Raw genomic sequence first — 15,692 nt, forward strand, 5'->3', positions numbered from 1 at the left:
TTCAAAATATAAGCGACTTTTCTCTACTTGCGTTCATTGACTCTTTTCCAATTGTCTGTTGGCTATGTTTCTGTTTACTTGCTTTCAATGACTCTTTTCCAACTGTCTGTTGGCTCTGTTTTGTCATACGCCCGCTAATCCGCTATGGGCTGCTTTCGCAATGTCACCACCATGCTTTGAATCATGTATTTTTTAATGAAAATAATCGTGTTTTGACGATTTATAGTTTTTGCGTCCTAGAATATAAAGGTCTATTCGAATCGGTTATTTAGCGCTTTAAGAGTTGATGAACGTAGCGAAGACTCTTATATAGGCGGTGATTGTTTTTTTTCTTCATTTTTTGTTTTCAGGAAATCTGGGAAGTTTTTTCAGGCTCAAATTTACTTTTTGTACGGTTTGACTTGATTTTTTCAAATAACAAGTCAGTATTTGTTTCTGTTTTTTTTTGCCTTCATTGCCTGTCTGTTGGCTTTGTAACTGGTTTCGATCGAGTATCGGCTGTACGTAGATCTAAATTCTGTTTCAGTTAAAATTTTTGTTTGTGTTTCAAGGAGAGGCGTTTCCTAATGTATTCCAAATACGCATTGAACCTTCCCAAGGCTGACTATATAATGGGCGAGTTCGACAGCTACTTTGCCGATCTGAGGAAGACTCTCAACCTGAAGCTGAGTCTGAAAGATCTCCTGATTGAGCCAATCCAGCGAGCCATGAGGTACCAGCTTATGCTGCAGGGTCTAGTCGGACACCTGGAAAAACATCAGGAGGAGCTGAAGACTCAAGAGGAGTCCGGACATCTGGACCGTTTGCGAACGAGTTTGAAGGTCATGGCAAGGATCCCGAAAGAAGTCAATGATATGATGCAACTGGGAAAGCTGTTTGACTATGACGGGAAGAATGGAAGTATCACGGCACAAGGAAAACTGATTCTACAGGCATCTGTGAGGTAAGGCACAAAAAAGTGCAAAAGAATTATACAAACAGAAATTTTCATGGAGAGGGGGTTTTATAAATAGATCTTGTTAACTATTCCCTTATAAATGGATTTTGTTAACTATCCCCCCCCCCCTATTTCGATTTTCAGAAATTCAACTTTGGCGGCCACAATTCCAATAGCTTACAACAATTTTCAGAAATTAAATATTTGAAAATTTTTACGTGGGTATTATATAAATAGTGAGTAATAAAAATACGAACGCGCGAAAATGAAAACCCACTTAATTGTTGACATTTTCGAAATGCATATTTTATACAGAAACGGTTGTCAAAAATAATACATGCATAGGGGGGATAAAAGGGGGGGGGGGAATAGTTAACAAGATCCTTATAAATTAATGCTTTTAAGGTTTTAAAATTTGTCGCAAGTAGATGCATAAAAATTGTTCTTATTTTTCCAAATTTTCAGACTTGAAATTCTTTTTGCGACTTATTTGATTGCGACAACTACTGCAGATTTTCTTATCAACACTAGGTTCTACTCTGAGGGCTCGCCAAACTTAAATAGCAGTTCGAACAAGAAAAAAGACGCTAAGAAGCTTAACTCGGGTGCTTCGGGGGGCGTTGACGCCTCTGCAGATCTGGATCCGAGACACGTGTTCCTATTTGAACAGAGCATGCTAGTAGCTGAAGCGGAGAAGGGCTCTGGATCCTCTAATTTTATTGGACCCAGATACTTCTTCAAAAATTTTATCAAGGTAAATTATCAATTACTTGAAAAAGTGTATATAGATTGCCATTTACAAGTTTTTGTGAGAAAGATAAGATGATGCCGTCTATTTCTCCAACATTATTAAATCAAAACTAGTTGTAAATATTAAACTTATCAATCAGTGCAATGAATAAATGAAATGTTGGACCAATTTAACTTCTGTCATCATAGTGTAGTTCCATGTTTTTAGTTCCCGGTTACTGAATATTTGTAATCATACTTAACGCTTAAATACTTGTGTTTTACATAAAAATCCAAATGATGCTTGATTTACAGGGCAGTTCAATGAACGGAGTGATCGTGGAGGCGAACAACAACAGTAGTAACGGATCAGTGAGCAATGGGGCCTCCTCATCTGAGTCGAGTAGTGTTGCGGCTGCGCCTGTTCAGTTCAGACTGGAGTGCAGCAATGACAAGAACTACGAGCTGCAATTTGAGAGCAGTGCCACCTGTTCACAATGGGCAACCACAATTACAAACCTCATCATGGACCGCAGAGACTTCGCGAGAGGTGAGTTGGTGACTTGCGAGAAGAATAATTGAGAACTAGATTTGAACCAGGGTTATGTCACCATTTGCTGAAACCGCTTAATAACTAATCGCTATTATGAAAATATCGCTAAACAGCTTTCTGGTGGTTGCCTTCTGGGATGCTGTCAATTGGCATATTATATCATCCGCAGCAAAACATAACTATTTGACCTGAGATTTAAGTCTATATTCGAAATCATGGCGTGCACTTATCTAAAAGTTATCAATGTTTGAGCCGCATGTGGGGAGTGAAAGTCACTGTTGCTAGTATAGTTGTTAATTTTTTTGGCATGCCCGCTGCTTTGCTATGGCCAGTTTTTCGCGATGTCTCCATCATGCTTTGAATCATGCGTTTTTTGATGAAAATGAGCATGTGGTTTTTCGAGTCCTAGAATATAAAGCCAGCACTTATTAAGAGTTGATGAATGTAGTGAATACTCTTATATAGGTCGTAATGATTTTTTTTCGTTTTTTTTTCAGGAAGTAAAATTTACGTTTTTTTTGTTTGACTCGATTTTTTGGTCAGTTCATTTTCTCTAATGAAAGGAAGGCAAACTCCACTATCGAACAGAAAAAGTGTGAAAGGCCCGAAAAACGTGATCGATTTCTAATTTCGGAAATGAAATTCAATGTTCAAATTTTCCAGCGAGATAAAAAAGATTACCCATTGATCCAGTTTGTGCAAATTGGGTTAATTTTATTAAGAGTAATGAACGTAGTGAAGACTTTTATATAGGTCTTGATGATTTTTTGTTTTTTTTTTCTCAGGAAAATCTTAAAAAGCTCTAATAACCAGAGATGTGCATTTATACATTTAATGCAGTTATGAATTCACTTAGGTATATATGCTTTATTGAAATTTATTTATATGCTATAGGTATATATTGAAATTCATCTGTTGAAAGTTACATTAATAGCAGTCTCCAGATACGAACGTGGAAATGGCGCAAAAAAAACGTGAACAGTTTCGAAAGTGGATTTTAATTTTTAGATTTCCAGCGGAATAAAAACTTTACCTATTGATCCAGTTTTCTCAAGTTGGGTTAATGTTATCAACAAAGTGCCAATCGTAAATTGTTCCAGAAATTCAAAGAGATTAAAGGGCATCTGTTTTTTTTTCTGTGAAATTCGAAACTTGAGATTTTTTCAACATAGTCAGTGTTTTTTTTACTGTTTACTTGCGTTCATTACTCTTTTCCAACTCAGTTGGCTATGAGTTTCTGTTTACTTGAATTAATTACTATTGTCAGTTAGCTATGTGCAAAAAGTGTCAATCATAATTTGTTCCGGAGCTTTTATGTCATCTTTTTTTCTACGATTTCGAAAGTTTTATTCATGTTTACTTGCGTTCGTTGGATCTTTTACAACTGCCTGTTGGCTATGTTTTAAATGTAGACAAGAAACGGCTTGATTTTTCCGTGTCGTACAAAAATGGTCGCGAATTACTACTGCGTGCTATACAGACTCAATTCAAGAAATTGATTACATTTCCGAGAGCAAGTTAAAAAGAAATCCTTTTCCTTAGTTTTCAGATTTCAGCGCGTGAAGTCATGTAGGCACGCAATACACATGACATGGCATTTCTTTTACTATTTGTGTTTTTTTTTCAGGAAAAAGTCTAAAAATTCTTCATGGTCAAATTTGATTTGTGATTTTTTCTGTTCTGTTCAATTCCTTTGTGAAAAGGAAGGCAAACTCACCATCGAACAGCAGAAGTCTCACGCTCACGACAACGACATTGACTTTTAATTTCGAAAACGGGATTTCAATTTTTAGGAATCGCAGCGGAATAATCATCTATTGATCCAGTTTTTACACGAGCGTAGCGTTGTGTGATAGTACGATGAAAATTAGTTTTCCAATCTAAGTCGCAAATAAAAGAGCTGCTTTTGATGGCCTTTTTGAATCACTAGGCTGTATTAGCAGTATAATGCCAATTATTTTTAATGGTTACCGTTAGTTTATTTCATTCCAAATTGTTACATGCAAAATTGGATTTTTTGTACATTTTGCTGACAAGCTCCTGAATTTTTGCCGCTTTCTCGATCGTGTTTGCGAAGCTGCACCTTCGCCTCTTTAAGTAAATTAATGTCATACGCAGCGATCTTGTCATATCCAGCGTCGTCCAGGTTCACCTATACCCATATCTGCACTTTCAGATGCACTTGATATTAGGATTTTATGTGTGAAAATTATTTTAAACAAAAATTGATTTTTTTGAGATATGAAGCATGAATTTTTTAGATATGAAGCAGCCAACATCTATAGTTTTATTTGCAGTTCATTGTCAAGAAACTTGCTGTTTTTTAGCTCACCGTAAATGTCTATCTAGCTCCTTTTAAAATAACTAGACATCTGAAACTTAATTAGCTGTGTTTTTAGCGCTCTCAAAGCCAATCGAGTTCCAAAAGAAACAGCTTCTGAACAGCAGCAATAGCAGTTGCAATTCGAGCAACAGTTCCTCAGCCAACGTCACTAGTTCGAAGCCCGCAGTCTCCGCGCCTCCAATTCTGCTCACAACGCATAATCCTTGAAAGAACCCATCAGTTTCGATCGACGGGAATTGAAATGAACGAGCATTTCGGAAGAGAGGTACTTTACTTTAGCAGGAAGCAACTGAACATTTTAGAATGCCGCGGAGATGCTTTCGATGTAATTTTTTTTTTCGTTTTCTATCCTAAAAGCGCTTCTATTTTCCTAGTCGATTTGTTTAATAATTAATTACAACGGAGTGTCATCAATCACAAAACAAACAGACAATGCCAGATTAAATCTTCTCGAAACTGCAGCAATATTTCTCCTTAATTACAACACGTACCTTCTTGATGCCAATTGTGTAAGCTGTTGATGTAATTGTAATCATTTCAGTTTTGTGTTTAGATAGAAAGATTTGCAAAATGTCAATATATTAGTTAATTTATACAAAATTTACGGAGCCGCAAATATTTATTTACCCAATTTGCTGTTGGATTTTTGTCTTGGAATTACTCCTAAATTGTGTGGCACTTTCGATATATTTTGCTGTCAGCTTGTCGCATAAATAATAGATTGATTTCTTGACGATACAAATTTTCTTGCGCAGTTTTTTTGCAAGTACCTGTCAAGCTCAAATGGAATATTGGACTTGGAATACCGTGCATTTGGATAATGAACAAATTTAACTGAAAAGTGGAATTGTACAACTTAATATGCAAGTTGTTAGATAGTTATGATTATTTTCAAAAAATCGATCAATACAGTGAAATATAATTTTGTGACTGACATTTTTAAAGAAATTGGCTGGCATATATCTAACAATTTTAGTGGTGAATGACAATGAGACGAGTCCGATCTAGACACTGAACTCAAAAGAAATTTAGGGGAGACAGTCAGGGGCGGATTTGGGGGATTCGACCCCCTGCCAACCCAAAGGGTCCCCTTTAGTATTTTTTAAGAAATCCATTTTTGAACGACCGACCCTAAAATTTTTCTAAAGGCGCCTTGGGCGCCAATATATACTAACTTTGAGGGGAAGCGCGCCAAAAAACGCGATTTTTTGTCAAAATTTTCCAAAAACGGCTTTTTTGACCTGTTTTTTCAAAAACTCGCTTCTTAATAAAGAAAGGAAAGCAGGTTCCTTCCAAATGAAAGGAAAGCAGGTTTTCATGAAAATAGATGCTAAATTAGACGAAGGTCCCGTGACTAATTCTTCAAATTTAGCGAATATACACGTCAAAGTTCGGTACGTCAATATTATTGTTTTATGCCCAACAGGATCTGCACTTTTTGCATACCTGAAATATTCTGCTGGCATGAGCGCCTTTTGGCCTAGTTACTACATCACACATTTTACTGTTATAGGTTCCATATATACTGTTTTTTTTCTAAATAACCTAATTGCCTAAATAAACTTCAAGAGTCAAATTAAAATGATCTAAACTGCTCAAGAAAATAGGTGAATTCGTTTTTCAGCTTGATGCTAAATTAGAAGAAGATCCCGTGACTAATTCTTCAATTGGAGTTTGAAGTTTTTTGATACATTTTTGTATGGTGCTAACAAGCTTTCCTGCCTATTTATTCGCATGCGTTGTCTTTTTCTCCGGCTTAATTGGAAACACCTCGAAGTAACAGCATCTTCGGAAAAAATACTGGCACCACGTTATCTCAAATGACTTATCAACAACTGCCAGGTAGCAACAAAGTAGCTTTGTTCCCGCGGAAACATATCGTGACTTATAATTGCAGTCTCGGTTTTCCAAGAAAAAACATAGCCAAAAACATTATACGTCACGATATTTCATTTAAACCAATTCATGATAAATGTAGATAAAACTCAGTTCATCATTTTCTGTGCTCCATCACTAAAGAATTTCATAGAAAACTGCAAGCTGCAAGTAGGAAATTACCAAGTCAAAATGGGCCTAGTTACTACTTCAGAGATTTTATTGTTATAGGTTCCATATATACTGGTATTTTTCTAAATAACCTCATTGCGTAAAAGGAACTTCATGAGTCAAATTAAACTGCTCTAAGCTTTTCTGCAAAGTATGGAACATTGTCTGAAAAGCATGGAAGTCCCTCACAAAGAAAAATTTGAAGCATTTTTATTGCTTCCAGTCAATAAGCCTTTAGGACCGAGTAAAATACCTGTTTGGGCCCTAAAAGACAAGGTGCACATAATCAACCCTATTTTAACTATGCTAATAAACGAATGTATCTCGAACGCTGAATTTCCACAAGGCTTGAAAAAAGGACATGTTATTCCTGTATTCAAAAAAGGAGAGACAGTCGATCCAATCAACTACCGACCAATTTCCATAACACCAGTTGTCTCTAAATTATTATTTTTAAAAATTTCAGCTCAAATAAATCAATTTTTGTTTGATAATAATATCCTAAACCGCAAACAATTTGGTTTTAGGCATAATTATTCGACCAATGATGCTCTTCTATACACAACAGAAAAAAATCAGACACCATCTTGATAAACATAATGTAGCAGCAGCGGCCTTTTACATCTCTCGAAAGCGTATGATTCACTTTCACATCCCGTCCTCAAACAAAATTTGAGGAATGTTGGTTTTGAACCATCAGCCGCTGGTATAGCAGATTCTTTTCTAGAAAACAGACAGCAGCAAACAATTGTGAATGATGCATATTCAGATTGGCTTAAATTGGAACTAGGTGTACCTCAGGGTTTTGTACTAGGACCTCTGCTGTTTAACTTATATGTTAATGATATGCCAGAAATTCTAGACAGTATGCCGATGATACAACACTGCTGAGTATCCACTCAAATCCGATGTCCGCAACATAATTCATTGAATCCAGTTTCAACAGAATACTCTCAGATTTTCATTTAAACCAATTAAAGTTCATCATTTTCTCTGCTCCATCACTAAAGAAACTCAAAGAAACCTGCAAGCTGCAAGTAGGAAGTTACTAAGTCAAAATATCTGAATCCGTTTCTCGGTGTTAACATTCCTGTTACTCAATACCCTTGTATTAGGTCATTTACAATATCCATGCATGCTTTTGAATGGTTTTACTGAAGAAAATTTAGATAAGCTGGAAAAGTAAATAAAATGGGGCATACGAATTGTCATGAACATACACAAGGGATTGCGTCATACACGTGAGGTAAAAACACAGAATTCCCACTGCTAGAGATATAATCAAATACAGATCAACACAATATCTTCATGAATTAAGGCAAAACAATTAGAGCATTTAACTTTCCGCAGTTTCCGAATTCTAATATCCACTTTAATCATCGCACCGGCTCAATTCTCCCGCCAGGGTTGTGTAAAACCGATATTTGTTGTAGGTCATTCCTATTTACATCAATAAAAAAGTTTAACTTGGTAATTCAAAAATCATCTCCATCTACCAACACCCAACTTCCCCCTTACTTTTTAAGGACAGTCTTAAATAATCTTATGTATTCAGTGACTGATTAAAAAATTTTCTATTCACGTATTTAATAATAATGTACACTTGTTCCATCCACAATCAGTTTTTTTTTTCACTTTGATGAGCCTTGTTTTTACTGCGTTTTCCTGGGAGTTCAAAATTGTAATTTTATTTTTTTTTTCAGAAAATTTTCAATTAGTTTCAGTTTTACATAGTTTTTCAGTAAAAAAAAATTAATTTGTTTTATTCGTGTTTTTTTTATAGTGATGGATATGTTTGTTGTTTTGCAAAAACATATTTCTCTTTACACAATGGCATTTTTTGGGCCGATGCCGTGTTGCAAGCTTCGCTTTGCGTCCCTTTTGTTTTTTATTTTGTATAATAAGCTATACAGCACCAAGTAGGTTTTTGAAGAAGTTCATGTTAATATTTTTGTGTTCATGTTAATATTTGGAAATTTAATTTTACTGAATAAAGTATTATGAATACAAATACTTTTTGCGGTTTTTGTCGTTTTATCAAGCAGTAGATCGGTCCGTCGTTTAATCGTTGTTTACGCCGTGATTTCGGTCTTCGTGCAATACCTAGTATTTCTCGTATTGTTTGAAATATTGGCGAAGATTCATTTAGACGAAGAGACATTTCTATTAAATTGTCTGTTTCAGATAAGGTACACCGTCTGTTCGTCACGCTAACTTTTTTTCGACCGGATAGATTCGTGCAACTTCTTAGTTTAATACCGGGCATAATCTTCTTCCTATATATCCTAGTCTCAAAAGATCTAGTGTATTCAGAGATAAGATATCAGGAGCTGTTCTGAAGGAGAACGACTGTTGGCTTAGTAATATTTATTCTGTTCTGTCGCGGACACTGTGAAAAGTTTCAGCTATTCAATTTATAGTAAATGTTAGTAATAGATCGTGATTGGTTAGTAAGAAATGTTTTACAGAGATAGTTTTATCAACAAAATAATTGGATATAAATACTGGTTTTCAACTGGTTCCACCCATCCGGGGCTTAGAGAGTTTTAAGGTTAATGTTTATTGTAGTCGAGGACGGATGGAGAGACTTCTTGATTTTTGAAGTAGATTCTTTTGAAGATGTGGCTGCGTGAATGAAGAGAAAGAAACAGTTGCTCTTGTTGCAGAATAGTTGTCTTCCTGGAGATAAAAGGAACAGTGGCTCGTTACTTTAGAAGCGGGTCTCTTGTATCCAGATCGTGTTGGGTGATTGTGTTAGGGCTTCAGATTCATGCAATCATGTGATTCATGCAATCATGTGTTGATTTCGTTAAGCTAGAGCAAGACTACGTGCATTTTCAACTATTCATCGAATAGCGAGGTGGGATTTGACTTTTCTGTGTGAAGCGCCAAGTGACGAGGATTCGTAAATAAGATCAACATTGAGTGACCATTGTTCGTCTTCAATATGTACCTCTCCTGCTATGTTGGATCCATACTTTAAATTCTATGAGGGTTGTGACTTTGGCAACAAACCAATAGACTTGCCATTCCAGAGACGGAATGTCATCGAGTTTTTATCTCCCATTGCTGCTCGTTTCTTTTGCTCTAAGAACTCTTTTTACATTGCCTATTCATATATGCATCTTGTTAGTGATATCAGTTTTATTTTTGATTTTAGTAGTTGTTTTCGCAAAAGCAATTTGTTTAGTTTCGGTTATTTTATAAAGTTGCTCCCCTAGAGCTACTCTCGTCAAAAATAGGAGAGCGTTTCCTAAGCGTGGTATAGCGCGAGTGGTGAGGCCGGCTATGGAGCATGCTCAGGGCGTCCTTTACTGGTGGGTTAGGCCAGTTGTGATTGTAAGATTTTACCGTCTTTTTGAGCAGAGTCTCTTTTTGTGTTCAACTTTTTGTTCTTTTTTATCAAGTGTTTTTTTCTTTTTGTTTTTGGTTGCGTCCTTTTTTGGAAAAGAGATTGTCGTGTTTTATCTTTGACCGTGAGTTTTTATTTTTCCAACTGGTTTAATGACACTTGAAAGTGGATTTGAAAAGAATAATTTATCCAGTTTTAATCTGGGTTTAATCTGGTTTGGGTACCACGGGACTTTCTCATACATGCGGTTGATTATGTGGCATTAGTAAGCTGCGTTAGTTAGTATAAGCTTATTTATATCTTCTTCCAAACGGGTTACGGGAAAGTTTTGAAACGCATGAAAGTAAGTTAAAGTTGTTATAAGTTAGTCTCTAAAAATTAAAATTCATTATTTAAACAATTCTACGTGGGCGCTTTGCATATTTTTGTGGAAAGAGTGCGTGAAATGTTAGCGAGTGAATATCAAATTTTCGAGTTTTATAAAAAAAAGCTCACAAAAAAGGTTAGTGTTCATTAATTTACTTTTCTTTCTTCATATACTACTTTGTTTGATTCTTTTAGACAATTGCTAGGTGAAATGTAAAAAGGGATTGTGGAACACACGTGTAGAAATGGTGAGTTTCTTATTTATTTGTGCTAGCAATAACAGTGAAAAATATACTTACGAAGATTCGGGGTCAGGGAAGAGTCCAGCGATGTGAGTTTTAATGGTGTCAGATGTTATTAAAACTTAGCAAGCGTGCCTATTAAGTTTAAATGCGAAGCAGTGGCCGAAGAATTTCAAGCGCTCTGATGATATTTACTTCTTCGGAGTTTTGCATTAGGTTATAAAGCTTGTGGTTAAATTTAATTTTGTGTATATTTTCTAGTAGTGCTACTTCCATGGGCTGAATATATTCGCGGGGAGATGATAATGGGACGGGCGTCTTCAAGTGGGAAGGTGTTAGTTATAGGGCAAACTATATACATCTGGCGGACAGGATGCTTGTTACGGAGGATGCCGTGCAAGTTAGTAGATTTAATGCAATATGTGAAGTTTTTGAAATAGGACGATGTGTATTTTGAGTTAATAAACATAAAGCAATGGTGTGGGTTAAGGGATGGGTAACTTTGTATGAAGTGCCGTTGGATGAATTTGAAATATGTATACGTGTGGGTTAGTTTCGTTTTTAACATAACTTCATGCGAGCAGTGAATATTTTTTCTTTTGGTGCGAGAAAATTAAGTGTAAAGTGATTGAATTTGTTGAAGAAGGGCTCACAAGCTTCAGTATTTGTTAATGCGTGATCTATGATGCGGTAAATTTTTTTAATTGTGCTGTCAAGATGAAAAAAATAAACTGATTTGATGAAGAACTTTTCGGTTAGTTGTGGGTTGATGTTAGGGTCATCGTCGTATGGTGAATTTTCCATATATCTAGTGACAGTGTGGTCATAGTGGTTAATAGAGAATCGATTAGCTTTTTGTGCAATGACTCGGTTTAGTGTTTGATTCCAGCCTATGGTGATGAAATGATTTAGGTGAAGTGCGGTAGTTAGTTGTAGAATGAGAGAGTCGCAAAGTTCGTTGTCAGTGCGGTTATTCATTAAAGGTGTTTTTAGTGGGTTAGAAAAAAAGTTTTATTAGTAAGCCCATGAAATTGTTGGGAGCAGGGAATATTCGTTAACATATTATGCGCGTTGGGCTTCATTTCTCTTTTATAGCCTTATAGAAAGTGTATTGGGGGAAAAATGGTAGATTATGTATTGCGAATTCTGGTGTGTTAGTATGATGTGGGTGTTGGGAATGAAGTGGTGAGTATTTAGGAACTGTGGTGTGGCGTTAGGGTGCTTTCGTTTCATAAAAACTCTTTGTGCACAAGTAGGTGCAATGTAAACAGAAGGGAGGAAGGATTCAGAGGTTGAGGTGGAGTGGGTTAGTTGATGAATAATTAATGAATGATTTGTGTTATGAAGTTGCTGTTGGTGAGATATAAGTTCATCTAAATAAGGCTCGAGTTGATCGTCTGTGATAGGGCTTGGTACATCGGGTTCATTACTTGATAGGAGAAAGAATAGGGGTAGTGTCAGTGTGCGAAGAAGTAGAGAAGGAGGCTTCAGCAGGGGTAGGGGGTTTTTTGTTGAAAAGGTGGTGAAAGAAAATTAGGGGGACTGAGTTCAGAGTCGAGGAATTCATCGGGAGTTTCAACATCAGAATTATTAAAACTAGAGATGTGATTTAAAAAAGTTTGAGTTGAGTCATCTGACTCCATGCGTGGTGAGTTAGAAGAAAAACTGGGTAGGGGGGAGGAGGTTAGGTCTGAAATTGAAATGAGGGAATTAAGGCGTTGGAGATTCGATGGATAGGAAAGGGAACGGTTGAGGAATCCAAGTTGTCGGCTCATCGTGTGCTAAAAAAATGATTGTTCTGAGAACGAAAGTTTAAGGTATGTGTTTGTTCTACGATTTGTTTGAACGTTTTTTCTTTAGTCGGGTGTTGGAGTGCTACATATGATATAGTTCTACGTTGTAAATTACTATGTATTGTTCGTTAGGAGGTGGAAAGTGTTTTTCTATAACTTTGTGGTGCTAAAGATAAAAGATGATTATTATGTAGACTATGTGATGGCGCTGTAGTATTCGTATTTGTCTTATCTTGTGGAGTATCATATGGATTTGGTTTTGTAGCTAATTTTTTTTGTAATTATTGATTTGTGCATCAAGAAGTATTTCATTAATAGTAGTTGAAAATGTTCCGAGAAATTCAGAAAATAAGTGCGTGCTACGATAGCGGGTCTATTGTCATGTGTATGTATTGCGCATGTATTACAATTTCTTTTCAGGAGTGAGAAGAAGAATCCTATGAAATAAAAAATAGCGTTTATTATAATCAATTTTTCTAGGTTATAGTAGGGCCAGCCTAGAAAAGCTAGGAGTTCGTTTTTGATGTATAAAAACTAAAAATTTTGATTGGTAAAAATATCTTGTCGGCGATATTTTTCTCCATTGAGGTTTATATGGTCTTTAATGTCTTTAAAGTATCCATTGTAATCTTTTAGGTAAAGGTTTGAAATGTTTTGTCGGAAATGTCGGTAAATGTTTTGATTGATTGATTGTCTCTGGATTGTATCCACTTTAGTGAGAAGTTCTTGAAATTATTTTGTTCTAATGTGATGTTGTATTCCAGATTTTGAGTAAATGCATATTGATTGTAGGTCTATATTTGGGTTACAAGCGATTGCACGTATGTTTTCAGATGAGAAATTTTTCAAATGGCATTAAAGTCGGGTATGGAGTTTGAAAATAGTCTTTATCTTCGTCTGGGTTAAGCTGTACGATGTTTTGGCTATTTTCAGATCCACATGAAACAACTGTATCCCAAAAATATGTTCGGCGTGATAGAGTATCTACAAAATGTACCTTGTTTTTATAGAATATTGGTATGCGTTGGTAGCATCTTTTGTTTTCAAAAACCTAAAGTGGTGAATTTTTTAGTAGATAACCTGCGTAAGTTATTTTGAGTGCTGCTAATGCGAGAGATTTTAATATTTGTGTTCTTCTGATTCACATAAGCGATGGAGTAATCTAATTCGGAAAGTGACATTTTCTGAAAATTTCTACTTATTATGTAATCTAGTTTTATATCGAGTTGAATTTTGTCGTGGATTGCGTCAAACTCCGTTTTATTCATCAGGAAAAATTCTTGTAATTTTGTACTATCTTTGTTTTCTGCGCGAACTTTTCCTCCAATTTACCGGTTATAAATTGTTACCGGGATGTACGATTTTCCATCTTCTCGGTTTCTATTCGGCTCTTGCATGTCGAATATTAATTTTCCTGTTTTCATGTCGAACAATTTTCGTATTCGACAAGAATTTCTGAGTATTGTGTTCGGAAAAGTGGTTTGTGGTAATTGGATGCTTCGCCAGTTTCAGGATAGGTTTCAAAAAGTGTTAATTTTTTTTCTATACCATGTATGTTTTTATATTGATTTGGATTTGATCTTGTTTGATCAGGGTTTATGTTATCAAAGGATATTGATTCTAAAAGTTTTTTTTTTTGAAACTTTGTCAATCTTGCTTGAATTTTAGCAACATGAAATGTGGTACATGTGTCTTCAGGGAACCAAACTATGGTTGCCTGTGTTCCTGTAGTGGGATCGCAATATCCTTGATCATTTTTAAAAGGTAAACGAATGCCTTGATTTAAAATAATATCATCCTTTAAATCTCGTGTTAGTTGTACTTTTTCTAATTGAATTTTCCAAAAAAAAAAAACATTTTTCCTTGGTAACCTGTTTTACAGTTTGACGGATTGTTAATTTCAATGTGAGTTAATCACTTTTTTTGTGTAAATAATAGATTAAACATTCGTATGCGCCATGACACAGGAATTTATCGTCTAGTCGTTTATGATCTTATTGGTGTTGAAGTTTTGCTTGATGTGCAGAGTCTCGAAAAATTTGAAACTTTATTAATTTGCGATTTTTGTTTTTGTTTGTAACTGTTTTTAAACGTTTGAGTTCAGTTTTACAATCTTCAGGGTCAAGATGTAATAGATTTTCTATTTTACTTTGGTGAAAAGATTCATGATCGAGTCTATTTTGTAACCATTTGAAACTTGTGAACAATGTATTTTTGTTCAGAGAATTTTCCTGTGAATTTATATCCTGTGAAAGTAGTAGCTCGGGCGTTTGAGTAAAATTTATTTACTACGGTTGTTAATTCTATATCTTGTGGTTCGGATTCGCACTTTGTGACTTGATTTATTGTATATTTATAGATTGTTTTTAGTTGATTATCTTAACAATCATAATGTAAGACAAGGAGGTCTTGGTCCTGTTCGGTGGGAAGGGTTTTTATGATTTATGGGTTCGAATTGTACTAAAGGAGAAAGGGTTTTTCTTGAAAAAAACTATTAAAAAATTTATGTGTACGATAGTCCTGAAGAGGGATTAAAAATTTTTAACCAACCTAAGGACTTTTTCGCATATCTATCGTATTTATATATAAGTTCTGTTGTAATTAGGGGAGGTGTTAAAGACTCAGCTGTGATGTCTGGTGGTGACAGTGGTAATGGATGATGTACTAAGTTATTTAGTTGTGCTATTATTTCAAATTTAATAACTTAATTTTGTTGTGAAAATATTTGCATATTATGTTATTGAATATCTTTGTGAATATCGTGTCTGTATTGTATATCGTGTCTATATTGTAATCTGTGTAGTGCCCAATTATGGAGTCTGTTGCTATCGAGGTCTTGGCCAGAAAGAGGAGGGTTGCTACGAATGAGTTCCAATCTAAGCGTAAAGGCGTACTTTTACTTTGCAGTTCACGATATCTGTGGTCTAGGTGACTTGGGAAGTTTGTGGGGAATAGAGTTGATGGTGTTTGACCTGTGACTGTTGATGGAAGTGATATTGTTTCTGGTAGTGATAAAGAAGTATCTGAGCAAAGTTCTACTGGGTACTTGGTCATTTAAAAGGTTGGGTTCACCCTGGGAAAATGTTTCGCTCATCCAATATGGAAGTCTTTGGGATGAAGTGGGAAGGTTTAAAGGGATTTTCACGAACTTGTTCAGAGGTAGGTGTCAAACCCAGAAATTCGGATAAAATATTTAGTGTTTTTTGTTGGAAAATGTTTTGAAGCGGTGGCGGGGTGCTTTGTTTTGTACTATGAGAAAGTTCTAGAGGGGTAGATGATGGTGATGAAGGGATATTAAACTGAAATCTTGGTGTTTTTATGTTTCTATTG

General features: G+C 35.5%; 1 protein-coding gene across 3 annotated transcripts in view; it reads left to right on the top strand.

Moving 5' to 3' along the window:
• LOC134838937 (kalirin-like) overlaps window positions 1-5,497 on the top strand; it is a 364,473-nt gene extending 358,976 nt beyond the window's left edge. For all 3 annotated transcript variants that reach the window (XM_063854296.1, XM_063854295.1, XM_063854297.1), the window contains 4 exons: window positions 552-943; window positions 1,469-1,691; window positions 1,982-2,216; window positions 4,619-5,497. In XM_063854296.1, coding sequence (XP_063710366.1) covers window positions 552-943; window positions 1,469-1,691; window positions 1,982-2,216; window positions 4,619-4,770 — 1,002 coding nt within the window. In that variant the 3' untranslated portion in view covers window positions 4,771-5,497. The remainder of the gene's footprint in view (window positions 1-551; window positions 944-1,468; window positions 1,692-1,981; window positions 2,217-4,618) is intronic.
• The last annotated feature ends 10,195 nt before the right edge of the window (window positions 5,498-15,692 follow it).

Source organism: Symsagittifera roscoffensis, chromosome 2 (genome assembly GCF_963678635.1).
Source record: "Symsagittifera roscoffensis chromosome 2, txSymRosc1.1, whole genome shotgun sequence".
In the NCBI taxonomy this organism is placed as follows: domain Eukaryota; kingdom Metazoa; phylum Xenacoelomorpha; order Acoela; family Convolutidae; genus Symsagittifera; species Symsagittifera roscoffensis.